Source organism: Haliotis rufescens, unplaced genomic scaffold (genome assembly GCF_023055435.1).
Source record: "Haliotis rufescens isolate VD_foot unplaced genomic scaffold, xgHalRufe1.0.p SCAF_1, whole genome shotgun sequence".
NCBI classification, from domain to species: Eukaryota; Metazoa; Mollusca; class Gastropoda; order Lepetellida; family Haliotidae; genus Haliotis; species Haliotis rufescens.
In genome coordinates, this window is record NW_025963779.1 from 25,770,357 (window position 1) to 25,784,896 (window position 14,540).

General features: G+C 37.9%; 1 protein-coding gene across 1 annotated transcript in view; it reads right to left on the minus strand.

Annotated features, from left to right (window-relative positions):
- Window positions 1-13,848, minus strand: part of LOC124131694 (potassium voltage-gated channel subfamily KQT member 1-like) — a 197,304-nt gene extending 183,456 nt beyond the window's left edge. The window contains exon 1 of the mRNA XM_048393881.1: window positions 13,106-13,848. Coding sequence (XP_048249838.1) covers window positions 13,106-13,515 — 410 coding nt within the window. The 5' untranslated portion in view covers window positions 13,516-13,848. The remainder of the gene's footprint in view (window positions 1-13,105) is intronic.
- Window positions 13,849-14,540: the final 692 nt, after the last annotated feature.

A 14,540-nucleotide genomic window follows, 5' to 3' on the forward strand; every position in this document is an offset into this window, starting at 1 on the left:
CATTTTCCAATAGTCTTCACTTGTTTTGATGTTCATTTTCTAAAAAAAATGTTTAAATTATTAATTTAACATCAACAATAACAAAAATAAACCAAAAAAACCCAAACAAAATATGTCAGAAAAGCATATTTCCAATCAACCAATGCATTTCTAATTATTGTTTGGGTTTAAAATTTTGGAAGGAATAATTAGTTTGGACAAAGGCTAAATGCTGATCAGAACTGCACTGGAGAAGGCATTTCATTCTGTGGCCAGTGTTTATTAACCATGTATACACTGATAGAATATCCTAAACTGACAGAAATCTTACACGAATAGAGAAATCTTACACTGATATTGAAATCTTACACTGACAGGGAAATCTCACAGTGATAGGGATATCTTACACAGATAGGGAAATCTCACACTTATAGGGAAATCTTACACTGATAGGGAAATCTCACAGTGATAGGGATATCTTACACAGATAGATAGGGAAATCTTACACTGATAGAGAAATCTTACACTGATAGGGAAATCTCACAGTGATAGGGATATCTTACACAGATAGGGAAATCTCACACTTATAGGGAAATCTCACACTTATAGGGAAATCTTACACTGACAGGGAAATCTCACAGTGATAGGGAAATCTCACACTTATAGGGAAATCTTACACTGACAGGGAAATCTCACAGTGATAGGGATATCTTACACAGATAGGGAAATCTCACACTTATAGGGAAATCTCACACTTATAGGGAAATCTTACACTGACAGGGAAATCTCACAGTGATAGGGAAATCTCACACTTATAGGGAAATCTTACACTGACAGGGAAATCTCACAGTGATAGGGATATCTTACACAGATAGGGAAATCTCACACTTATAGGGAAATCTCACACTTATAGGGAAATCTTACACTGACAGGGAAATCTCACAGTGATAGGGATATCTTACACAGATAGGGAAATCTCACACTTATAGGGAAATCTCACACTTATAGGGAAATCTTACACTGACAGGGAAATCTTACACTGACAGGGAAATCTTACACTGACAGGGAAATCTCACAGTGATAGGGATATCTTACACAAATAGGGAAATCTCACACTTATAGGGAAATCTTACACTGATAGGGAAATCTTTCACTGATAGGGAAATCTTACACTGATAGATAGGGAAATCTTACACTGATAGAGAAATCTTACACTGATAGGGAAATCTCACACTGATAGGGAAATCTTACACTGATAGGGAATTCTTTCACTGATAGGGAATTCTTTCACTGATAGCGAAATCTTTTCTTTACCCGAATGTTTACCAGTTGTGTTTCTGACAGCACAGTATGAACAGTTTCATGTGAAATACACCACTTTCACTCAATGACTGGCATATTGGCCTGCTGAAGAGTTCCCATTTTAAGTGCACATTTACCCCATCCCGTGATGCTTTAAGTGCTTGTGTGGCAAAAGAAACAACCACAGGAGATGAGACTTGCTAATATCCGTAAAAAGTTTTGCATCTTCATATCACAAAGCAAAATTGTCCTGCAGGTTGTGTTTAAAAGATCACCATCACTATGGAAAAGTCAAACATCTTCTTCCCCTGGATTGCAAACACAATAATCAATAAAATCAATTGTGGCGGATCTTCATTACAAACTACTTGATGTGAATGGCAAAGCAATCATAAAATGCATGGAACAATTGCATAGTCTTGACTTTCCAATACATTGTCTAAACCTCTATCCAACACATAATATCACAGTGTCTCCAGTGTTTGTAACAATTAACATGTGACTTGCCTTCCCTTCAATAGATGGGCTTGCAGCTTTCCTTATGATAAGCCAAAGAACATATCTTGATCCACATGTTTTCTGGGAGTCTCTTCCTGTTTATCTCATAATCTTTTGGTAAGGAAATAATAAGGTAATTTTTTTTTTCAGATTTCAAAACAGAAAACTTTTACATCAATAAGTGAGGAAAGAATGTGTCTCCATGAGCAATCAAACATTAATGCAAAAGGTGAAGCACTGACGGCCAAGGGAACCGCAATTCACTTTCCATCCCTTGCACACCCGGGTGTTAAAATTGGTCTTCAGCAACCCATGCTTGTCATAAGAGACCACCACAGGATCTGGTGGTCAGACTTGCTCATCTTGTTAATGCTTGTCATATTATCCCAATTGTGTAGATGTGAATCACTGGATTGTCTGGTCCAGACTTGATTAGTTACATACTACCACCATAAAGCTGATATAAATACTCTTATCAATCTACTAATTACCATTTGCTCATTAAAAAGTTGTACAAGGATCAGTAACTCTGAAATATTACAAGCATACAGAAAAGTGATACAAGGGCAGATATGGATGATTAGCGAAAAAAAAGACAGAAAAATGAGACATCCTCCCAGCATCCTCAATCATGGTACTGTGGGCAGCAACAACAGTACACAATGACCGGAAGTCATAGTTGTGACAAATATCACAAACCAACAGAGCCGTGAAGACAAAGGGTAGTATAGGTCTTCAGCAACCAATGATTGCTGTAAAATGTGACTATGCTTCTTGTAAGAGGCGACTAACGGGATCGGGTGGTCAGGCCTGCTGACTTGGTTGATGAATGTCATCATATCCCAATTGCGTGGATCGATGCTCATGATGTCAATCACTGGACTGTCTGGTCCAGACTCAATTATTTACAGACCACTGTCATATAGCTGGAATATTGCTGAGTGTGGCGCAAAACAACAAACAAAACACATGCAAAATAAGATTACATGTTATTGTTAGTCATACCACAGATAGTATATCAAATTTCATGGCGGTTACAAGGGACAGCTTGGTAAAAAAAATCAAAGCATGACAAAAATGTATCAATGGTTTATTATGCATGCAACATACTCACTGCATATCAAATTTCATAATGATACCTGCCGAATTGTCTGCGGAATGGGAAAAAATGACATTCTGTACATGGCTGTCATGGTAGCCGTGTTTAAAATCCGTCAGAATTCTCTGAGCACTTCCAATAAACATCATTCATGTAAAGACTCAGCTTCATCAGCCGTCTATGTTTTGAGTAGATGTCGAAAATGCAAACATGAACAATGTACAGACAAATGCCAGACAACACACCAAGACCAAAAAAGGTTGTTGGTTGGTTTGTTGTTTAACGCTGCACTCAGCAATATTCCAGCTATATGACGGCGGTCTGTTAATAATCAAGTCTGGACCAGACAATCCAGTGATTGACATCATGAACATCGATCCACGCAATTGGGATAGATGACATGCATCAACCAAGTCCGCGAGCCTGACCACCCGATCCCGTTAGTCGCCTTTTACGACAAGCATAGTCACCTTTTATGGCAAGCATGAGTTCTGAAGACCTATTCTACCCCGGAATCTTCACGGGTCCAAAAAAAAGGGATATCATTACACTTATCCATTCCACTGTGTTTCTCAATGAGGTTTTATGGGAGAAATAAATACCCTAGACAAAACAGCCACCTGGTTTCCATTGCCCTTGTTGTCTTTTCATAATTCAAAACAGCAACTACAGAGATTAATCCGTCTCGATTGTCTGTCAAAACAGATTCCATTGTTTGTAACAGGCAAAACATTGCTAAAAATTTCATGGATGTGTAGCAGGGTGTGGAGTCATCCGACAGATGACATCCATACCTTGTTAGCTTGCTGACAGGCTTAACCCTCTTTTGGTCATGTGGACAAGGCATCCGACCCCGGATCAGAAGGACAATGGTTCGAATCCCATCTGGGGACATGGAAATCTTATGGCCACTATGAATGGAAAACAGCTGGAAAAAAGTGTACTGCTCGACTGGTAATACCTGCCACTCAAACAATTTTCCTTACAAATGTACGATAGCAGCCTGTGAAAATCAAGTCTGGGCCAGTTCTCCACATAAGAATCTATGTAGCTGAATTAGGGGATGTCAGAAGATCCTAACCAGGTGACAGGTATGTGACAAGTGTGAAAACAGACACCATACTCTACTTTGAGTCTACTGAAACAAATGAGGTTGACACTTTAGACTTGCTAAATATCTTTTGTTGCACTTCCAAGGGCCATTCCTTTCGAACGTTTTCATCACAAGATGGCATGTCAAGGATGCATGTAATCAGATTACATCGACTGGAATGTCAGACCTCTTGCTGGTCAACAGAACTACTTTGCATCACCTAACATTCAACCTGCTAAACTTTTTTCACACTTTCAAAAATAAATGTTTTCATCCGTTAATTGCTTGAAAGTGAACTGTTTCCCTGACATGGATAGATGTAAATTATTTTCAAAGGCAAAGTATATCTTACCTTGACCTTCACCAACAACAGGTGGTAAGTAATGTAGGATATGCTCTATAATTTCTTAAAACACCTGGTGTCAACTAAATCGCAGTAGTGTTCCATGACAGAAGGTTCTAACTATTGTTGCTAAAACTTCATTTCAACTCACTTTGGACAAATGTGAATATCCAAAGATGGTAAAGACTTTATGTAATCCCTTGTGAAGGGCAAAAGTATGCCAGTCTGTGTTTTGCTTGTGTTTGCTTTTGTTTGATTCTGAACATGTCATCTCGATTAGATTAATCATAAAACAACCTTTTGACTAAAACAACCTACCAGCCACAATTATCCAGACGCGAACAGGCCAGTCACACACTATGTCCGATAAGTGACAGTTATGGTACCGCTTGTACGTTAGAATAATTGTAGCAGATACAAATGTCCGGTTTTCTGTTGATATTACACTATAAATGACACTGCAAACAAAAGGTTAAGATAGTGATACAAGGGCAGATATGGATATTAGTAAAATAAAAGACAGAAAAATGAGACATCCTCCCAGCATCCTCAATCATGGTACTGTGGGCAGCCACAACAGTACACAAAGGCCGGAAGTCAAAGTTGTGACAAATATCACAAACCAACAGAGCCGTGAAGATCAAGGGTAGAATAGGTCTTCAGCAACCCATGCTTGAAGCAACTATGCTCGCTGCAAGAGGTGACTAACGGAATCAGGTGGTCAGGCTCACTGACTTGGATGATGCATGTCATCGTATCCCAATTGCGTGGATCGATGCTTATGATATCAATCACTGGATTGTCTGGTCCAGACTTGATTATTTACATACCGCCGTCATATAGCTGGAATATTGCTGAGCTTGGCATTAAACAACAAACAAACAAACAAATCCTTCCTGTGACTCATTGCAATACATGGCTAGGAGGACTGACAAAATATACTGAAACTGAATCAATATTTTTGTTATACTTTCTGTATAATATTGTGTGAAAGCAATCCAGTTATTTTGATATCATGAGGAAGTATTTTTTCATGTGATGAAGTTACTGTTACCAGTCTGTTGACAATTTGATGTTCATGAAAATAAGCCCAATTTGGACAAAAAGGATAGAAACACAAATAATGTGGAATTGATGAGAATAATATTGAATTGCATGGCATTACATAATTTGTTCTCTTATCATTTTCTCTGGCCACATTATTTTATGGGAGAACAATCCAATTATAGTTTGAGGGACTTAAGTACACTTTCCTCCTCAGGAGCAGCATTCCATGAAATGATTCAGGATTTACATCTCCCTATAACCTTTCAGTATCTGAGCTGAAGGCACATCTTACTTTCAATATACGGTTGAAGCTAGTACATGCTGAAGATTGAACTATCATGTTCTTGCTGCAAGTAACACAACCAGAATCATGCAAATTAAAGATAACATGTCCAAGTAATTTCACTCTGCTAATTCCGGACAGTGTTCCAAACATTTCAACCACCATAAATAGCACACCTAATTAGTGAAGGCCAAGTCAGATTATCACATTTATATGTATCTAACTGAAACCTGACCTTCTTACCAAATCAATGGGTCCACCTCCATGGTCTGGTAGAAGGTTGGTGAGTTGATGCCTGGCCGATCGTACAAAAAGACATAAAAAGTGGTTGGCTGGAATATACTGTGTCGGAGTGGGGTATCCAATTTAATCTGTGGCATGGTATCTCAGTGGGCAAGCACTATAAAACCACCTTTAGTCTGTACTAGGAGAAGCACACAGGCGCAGTGACACACACGGACACACACACACATGGACACACACACACACACATGGACACACACACACACACATGGACACACACACACACACACACACACACACACACACACACACACACACACATCTCTATTTAAATGGAATAATTTTGAATATGCCATCAAACCCCATTTAACCTCACCTAACCAAATCAAAGTGATTGTGTAATTGATGCTACCAAATCATAGTAATTGTTTAATTGATGCATTGGACATGTTTCTATGTTCAGTCCGGCAGCCATCTTGTTTCTTATCCAAACATACAGACAATGTTTATGCAACATAAAAGCTTCTCACAAGTTTCCATGGATCTTGTCAGATTCCATTTGAAAGGAAAACAGATGAATAACACAAATGGGTTTCTGCAAAACGTTCCTCTAGTTGCCAATCTTGATAGAATCCAGACCCTTGGATCAATGTTTAGACCAGTCACATGGAATAAACTTGAGATTAGATTCCTCATTAACTGACAATGTAAATAAGATCGTAATTGTTCCTTTCACCTAGGAATTGAAGCAGAAGAACCTTAAACTGGTGTCAACAAGATACATCACAGACTGTCTATTGAGTGAGTGAGTGAGTGAGTTGGGTTTACTCCGGTTTTAACAGTTTTCCAGTTATACATGTATTACGGCGTGTCAGCTTAATGTGGGAGGAAAGCCCGGACTGTCTATTGACATGTTTGTCACAGTGGTAGTGGCCGTTGACTCACAGGGTATATCTATGGAACAAGACAGCTAACAAACTTGAAATGTACACCTTGAAATGCACACTAATTATGTACATTTTTTATGTACTGGTACATATGTATGTATATCTTGAAATACACACCTTGAAATACATGCCTTATTCAGAACATCTTTTATGTACTGGTACATATTGTATACGTTAACATCTTGAAATATACTCCTTGAAATGCACACCTTAGTATGTACACGTATTGAGAAACTGGCACATATTGTATGTATATCTTGAAATACACACCTTAAAATGCATACCTTAATAAGAACATCTTTTATGTACTGGTACATATTGTATACGTTAACATCTTGAAATATACTCCTTGAAAATACAACTAATTGTTCAAAACATCCTTCATCAAATTCGTCTTCAGCAACCCATGCTTGCCGTAAAAGGCGACTATGCTTGTCGTAAGAGGCGACTAACGGGATCGGGCAGTCATGCTTGCTGTCTTGGTTGATGCATGTCATCGATCCCAATTGCGTGGATCAATGCTCATGATATCAATCACTGGATTGTCTGGTCCAGACTCAATTATTTACAGACTGAGTGTGGCGTTAAACAACAAACAAAAAATATCATTACATTCAAAATTTCATTTCCCCATTTGGTCACAGTAGCAAAGGGATTACCGGTAAGCATAATTGATGCACTGAGGATTTTTCAGTGTCAACCACATACATCATTAATGTGTTAACATGCTATTTATAAAACAACTATGGACTCATCTTCCTGAGGCAAGGTAGTTAACTGACTGTAAAAGTCCTGTTTTCACCATTGCCAAACTAGGCTGGATTTCTGGGCTCAATCGTAGCACCGCCAGTGACGATAACAAGTTATGTCCCTTCTATTTCCTTCCAATTGAACAATCAGATTTCACATTTCATATCACTTGCATTTGCTTCCAACAAAAATGTTGGTGCCCAGTCAGGATGATCTGATCCATAATTAAAATCTACATTGTAATGAAACAGGTCTTACATCACAAACTGCATCAAATCACGTGAGCAGCTTGATTAAAAACATGAAAAGAATTGGAAAATAGCTGTTGATTCTAAGTTGGCATTACACATGCTTTGCAAATCTTGCAATCGAGAGTAATCTGCATGGCATTATACAAACCGGATGTCGATTTTGTTATGCGATTTTTATTGGTCTATGGACAGACTGGTTAGTTAGTCCAGCCAAAACATAACTCCATAATTCCAGCCAAGTTCGGCAAGGTTGGAAACTGGCTGGACGTTTGTAGTCAGTTAACTCCCTTGCCTCGGGAAGATGCAATGGACTAGATCACATCTAGAACATAAATACATTTTCCTTCGAGCCTGTAACTGTTTCAGAAGGATGATGTGTCACTTTAATCACATTTGTACTCCTTTGAAGCCAATTTTAAACTCTTTCAACTCATCTCCACTCCTGCTGGAAGGGACACCTTGATTTAAATACTTCCATCTCACCCTTCCAACCATGGACACCTGTATTCATCTGACCTAACTACAAGCAAGTCAGTATTTATCTGATGTTAAACTGTGTTAACCACCTGTTATCTGCCAATGTCGGGATGTTCTAATCATCACATGCTTTGAAGTGTTCTGCTGGGAGGCCCATACAGAACCATGTTGTTCTGTGTCAGAGGAATATAACTATACACATTCATACTTCACAGACAATGACCCAGGGGTATTATTGATAACAAGGACATTTATATTTATTTATTTTCGTCTTCTCATTATTCTGGCTCCAAGACTATTGATGTAGACTGTGGTAGGTCTGACGTGCAGCAATACATAATCTACTCATTGTTTTGGGGGGCTGCAATTTCCTACAGTGATGTTGTGGCTGGAAGTTATTTTCAAACAGAAAGAAGCAGGAACTATTTTTTATTTACCCCTTCGTACTTAGTGGCTGTAAACATACTGGAAATGCAATGTTGAGATATCAACATGTTTGTTTATTCCTCATAAAAAAGATCAGACAAACAACAAGTACATACTTGATAAATGAACTAATATCAGCAATGAATCATCAAAACAGTAAAATAAACAAATTGTTATCAACACAAACTGCTTCTTCTTACCACAGTTTCTTTGTTTGTTTAAATGTTTGCTGTTTAACGCCGCACTTATCAATATGCCCACTCTATGGCAGCAGTCTGTAAATAATCAAGACTGGACTAGACAATCCAGTGATTGACATCATGAGCATCGATCCATGCAATTAGGATAAAATGACATGCATCAACCAAGTCAGCAAGCATGACTGCCCGATCCCGTTAGTAGCCCCTTACGACAAGCATAGTCATTTTTACGGCAAGCATGGGTTGCTGGAGACCTATTCTACCCCGGATCTTCATGGGTGCTTCTTATATCGATGTCATGGCAGGCTAACTATAATAATATGAAAGAATCAGGTTTTCTTAAACACATATATGTTGTGACCTCACACTATGTCATAATGGGATGCAATTATGCTCGTATGGTCCGGATGCAGAGTCACTGACACAGCCATAGGTGTTTCCCATACACATGTAACCAAGTCTTGCATCACACAGGGGCTTGAATACCAACCAATTATCAGCTTTAGGTGACAAGCCTACAACTACATGTATGCCAGACTTAATTGAACTGTATGGATGAACATATTGGCCATCAATGCTGTTAATTGTTTTCATCACTCACCCATTGGAGATTTCCCTGTTTAATTAACATACAGTTGTTTTAACATACAGTTCATGTAATAACATCCAAAGGACAGGGCCTTTTCTTGGCATTAGCTGATTCTTTGAATGATGGCGTTGGTAGCACATTTGAACTGTACATAATGTCTACTGGGCTCCATCATGGATAATCTATTCCCAATTGACACTATTTAATTTTACAAAACTGCAGAGATGCATTGACAAGATGTGCATTTATCTCAAAACTTGTTGGAATTCCGGAGTTACATTTTGGCAGGACTAATGTGTCGATGCATAATCCAATCAAAATCGCTTAACCAACTAGACATTTGGTCAGTAAACAACATGGATTTCAATGTGGAGATTTTGGTTGACTGCAGGATTTGCAAAGCATGTGGTGTTGACAGATATTTTGCAAATCTTTTAGATATTTTTAATCAAGGTGCTCAAGTAATTTTATGCACTTTAAGACCCGTTTTATTATTTTTATAGACCTCGATGATCGATCAGATCGTCTTGACTGGGTGCCGCCATTTTGTATAAAGCAAATTCAAATGATATGAGGAAGGAATCTTATTGGTCAATAGGAGGGACATAACTTGTAATAGCAACTGGCGGCACTATGAACGACCCTGGAAATTATAGTGTTGTTTGGAAATGTTGGAAACTTTACTTTTACAGTCAGTTAACTCCCGTAACCCCTGTTTTTACTACAACTGATATACTTCTCAATTTAAATAACTCGCTTTCTTGTTGGATATGCACTTGTAATAAAAACGGTATCTGACAGTGACTAATTGAAAATATCTATATACCTTTAACTCTGAATAAGAATAATGAACTGCAAGGATGGCAATACTTTAAAGACTTGTTGCATGTGCAGTTGGGAGTCCTCATGTTTATCATTACAAAAACGCTGCATGTTCACAGAAACATCATAACTGAATTTCAAATTTGTGATTGAAAAAATCATCCTTTCTAAAATAATGTATCATTTTTTTTAAATATGTACATTTAGATACCCAAATAGAAGAGTGAATTCTTTAAAGAAAAGAAGGAAAAAAATATCTCTTTTAAGTTAAAGCTATTTTTTAATAATTTTTTTCAATGTCATACTCTAAATTAGAATGTGTCGATAAAAAATCAAAACAAATTCAAAGATACTGGGATCAAACCTTGTTTTATTTGTATTCATGTTTCAATGTTTATTGTAACCTTATTATCAACATTAAATTTCAATTTACATTCTGATTTTCACTTTATAATCACTTTGTAATTGAACACAAATTTAACATAACATAACACACTTAAGTTTGTCTATCGTGACTCAAAATCCCAGCATATTGGCCTAGATGGTCTACCTTTTAATCTGTTTGGGAATATAAATGACAAAACCCTTTTCATAATCATGAGAAGTCACTGCTGGATGTGACGCACAATTCCTATTCTATGTGTTTATGAATCACTATGAAAAACCAGGTGTACACAAAAAAGGTGAGCATGTCCTGCCCAAACAGTGGCACCTGTCATAAACACATGCAAAGGCAAGTCAATTGTTCACCTGAAAACCATGTATCATAAACAGTGGTTTGAATGTATTATAATTAGTTTAGTTCTGTGCATTTTGCATCAGACAGGACATCATTTGCACACATCTACCCAGCCTCAAGAAGTTGGATCCAATGAAGTGAGTGAGTGAGTATGGTTTTACGCCGCTTTTAGCAATATTCCAGCAATATCACGGCGGGGGACACCAGAAATGGGCATCACACATTGGACCCATGTCGGGAATCAAACCCGGGTCTTCAGCGTGACGAGCAAACGCTTTAACCACTAGGCTACCCGACCGCCCTGGATCCAATGAAGTTTAAGAAAAAAGAACCAAATATCTCGTATGAAAAGAACAGAGACGATATATCTGACACTTGAATCATGAATGAACTGGGAACATGATTAAATTCCTTGATCTTTCTTATATATGTATGACTGAATTTCGTACAATTTCACAATACGCATTTTTTAATAATTAACCTTCAGCTACGCAATTGATCACAGAAATACATATTTAACATGTCTGATGGCTTATGTACACAAGGATGATAAATTGTCTAATATTACAACAAAATCTCAAATGATATACGATTCTATGAATGTCATCTTTGTCCCATATATCAGATGAGTGCAAGATATCTTGACTATACATTACCATAACATTATCAAATGCACCAGTACTATCACCATGATATATTTACCAGATATTCCTATATCTACGATTCATGAGTCAGGTTATCAATATGCACAGCTGTATTACTCCACATAGTAGTAGGTCAAAGCAATAGATTATCCATCAAAGCTATGCATAGCAAAAATGGATGTTGCTTGACAGAATTATTTGGAAGATAGCAATATGAAGAGAGAACCCATTTCAGATTCTTGTTAGCCATAGCTATCTCCATGTACAACTAACAGGAAAATAACTAAACACTTAGTTTCATGTGATTACTCAATATAAATCCAAATTGGAAATGATTACAAATACTGTCTCCCTTTTTTTACCAAATATACAGATAAAAAAGGAATAATATTAATTACCTCAGTATTTGAACACATACATTTTTTATGGATAAGCAGGAATTTCCAGTATATTCCTAAAATTAAAGAAGCAATGAAATGAAATGGCAAAAAAAAAAGTGATCCATAAAAAGTGTCATGTCTTCTACCAATATCAGAATGCCTATCAAGACTAAACATCAATATTGATGATTGGTATCCACTAGAACCTGTACGATCAGTGGAGTTGAACACCTGTTGATTCTCAAGTAAAATCTTTGTTCTTCCTTGGCTTCATAAACATTCTCATTGAACAACTGCTGTTTGAAACTAATGATATCACAAACCTATCATCAACAATAATTACTAGGTCAAATGCGACTGAAGAATATAATCTTCATGTTACCAATTCATTCTCTAAGACCACAGAAATATGAACAGGAATAAGCATTTGATCTTTAGTGGTATCAAGAGTTAACATATTAGATATTTTCACAGCCTTAGAATGCTCTCGTGACATTCTAAAGGGCAGTGTAATGTTTCAATCTAAATTACTTTTGAACTGATATAAATTTCAATTACCAGGTCCAGATAACATTCTCCATTATAAATAGTCATACTGTACTTGGCTTACATCGTTCACTGAGTATACTTTGATAAACGGAGGCATTTAAAATCTTTAGACCTGAGCAGTTTTAGTTGACACATGTCATCAATGTTACCAATCTATTACTTCTGAGGTTCTATGTCTTCAATTTTCAATTTGTCATTTTGTCATTGAAGGATTGCCTTCAATACGAATTCCGGTTGGAATAAACGCCTTCAAAGAAGACCATATGAGACGTTATTTCCCATCTACGACTCATAATATAAACCTATTATGCAATGTCACAGTCCGTATTAAGAATTAGATTGACATGTCATGACAGTATCACGTACTCTGTAAACGCCTGGAATAAAAACACATTGAAGTCACGCATTAGAAAATAGATTAAAAAGTAAATGAAAAGCACTTACACTGAAAAGTGATACACCCATGCTGTCCACTCTTTCGGCCTCTCCAAGAAATTGTATATCCTTGCCTGTAATCTGCGGTATCTAACATCTCGTCTATGTTGGCGATAATTCAGAGGTCTCCCAAGAAGAGACAGTCTAGGTTGGATGAATCTCCTGTGTGCTCCATTTCTGAAACTTGTCAATTCTCGGTCCTCACCGCCGCTTGACTTTTCATCATCCTCCATAAGAGCGAATTCCACACGGAGAGGGCGTCTCTCCGCACGTGCAGGACTGAGAGGGGGCGACTCGGTGTCGCTAGCCAACAACTGAGCATTGCGTGTACCCTCAAATCTGGACTGCCCCAACCTGCGTTGACCACTGCGAGGACGATGACTACCCCCTTCCTTATTAGATTGTAAATTTGCCGTCATTTTAAGAAGCTTGGGAGCTACCACTTACTTAATAGCCATCGATAATCCCATGTTTTCCACCGTTGTTGCCATTAGGTAACCACGCACGACCATCAGAGCCCATTACCGACAGATGGGAACGGCAGCCTTCACGCAATGTGTTGAAAGTCAAGCCTGCCGACGGCATCAACTATACGACAGATAGCCTGATACACTGACTATGTGGAAACGGCAGTGCCGTTTGTCATTTGAAAGAGAACGGCTGACTAGCGCCACGCGTTACTAGAAGATATGCGCACATCCATAGATCTATATATACGCCTTTGGTGCTGTCCAGATAAACCAACCCTCTGACCAGATGACCTGGTTAATAAGTGTCTAACGTAAAGTGTAATAGTTTCCGATAGGACAACATTCTTTCAAGAGTTTGGTGGTAATCCCTTCCGCTCAGTGTATAAAGGGCTATTTAAAGGGGCAAGCCGTGATGGCATTTTGGAAGTCTCAAAACTCCATCGATTTGTAAAACGCCTTTCAGTACTAGGCATGAAAATCAATGAGACTGGACACAGACCCTTGACATAGCATTTCCGTCATGCCCCGTCGGCTGACAAGCAAGTGATCTCCATCAAAACCTCCTTTTCACCCACCCTGTTAATGAGTTGGGATTTCTTATGCGTATAATGCTTCTTCCGACGCAGCTCCCATGTGCAAACTTTTTACCACCACCCGATAACGTGCCCTGATGCCTTGAGTGACACTTCTAAGGATTGTGAACCTGAAAACATCCAAATGTATCTTATTTCATTTTACAACGCGAATACGTTAATAAAATCAATTTTGAAATTGAACATCGATGCAAAAACGACCTGGATCCCTTGGTGGGGATTATTTATTTTGCACATTTAGCAAACGTTGCAGCGTGATTTTTTTTCTCGAAAACCTTAACACTACATAGAATGATATATCAAACATGTCGGACACTCAAAGACTGTAGATTGAATATGTACATGTATGAATTGTAATATAATTGGCAAATGTACATTGCT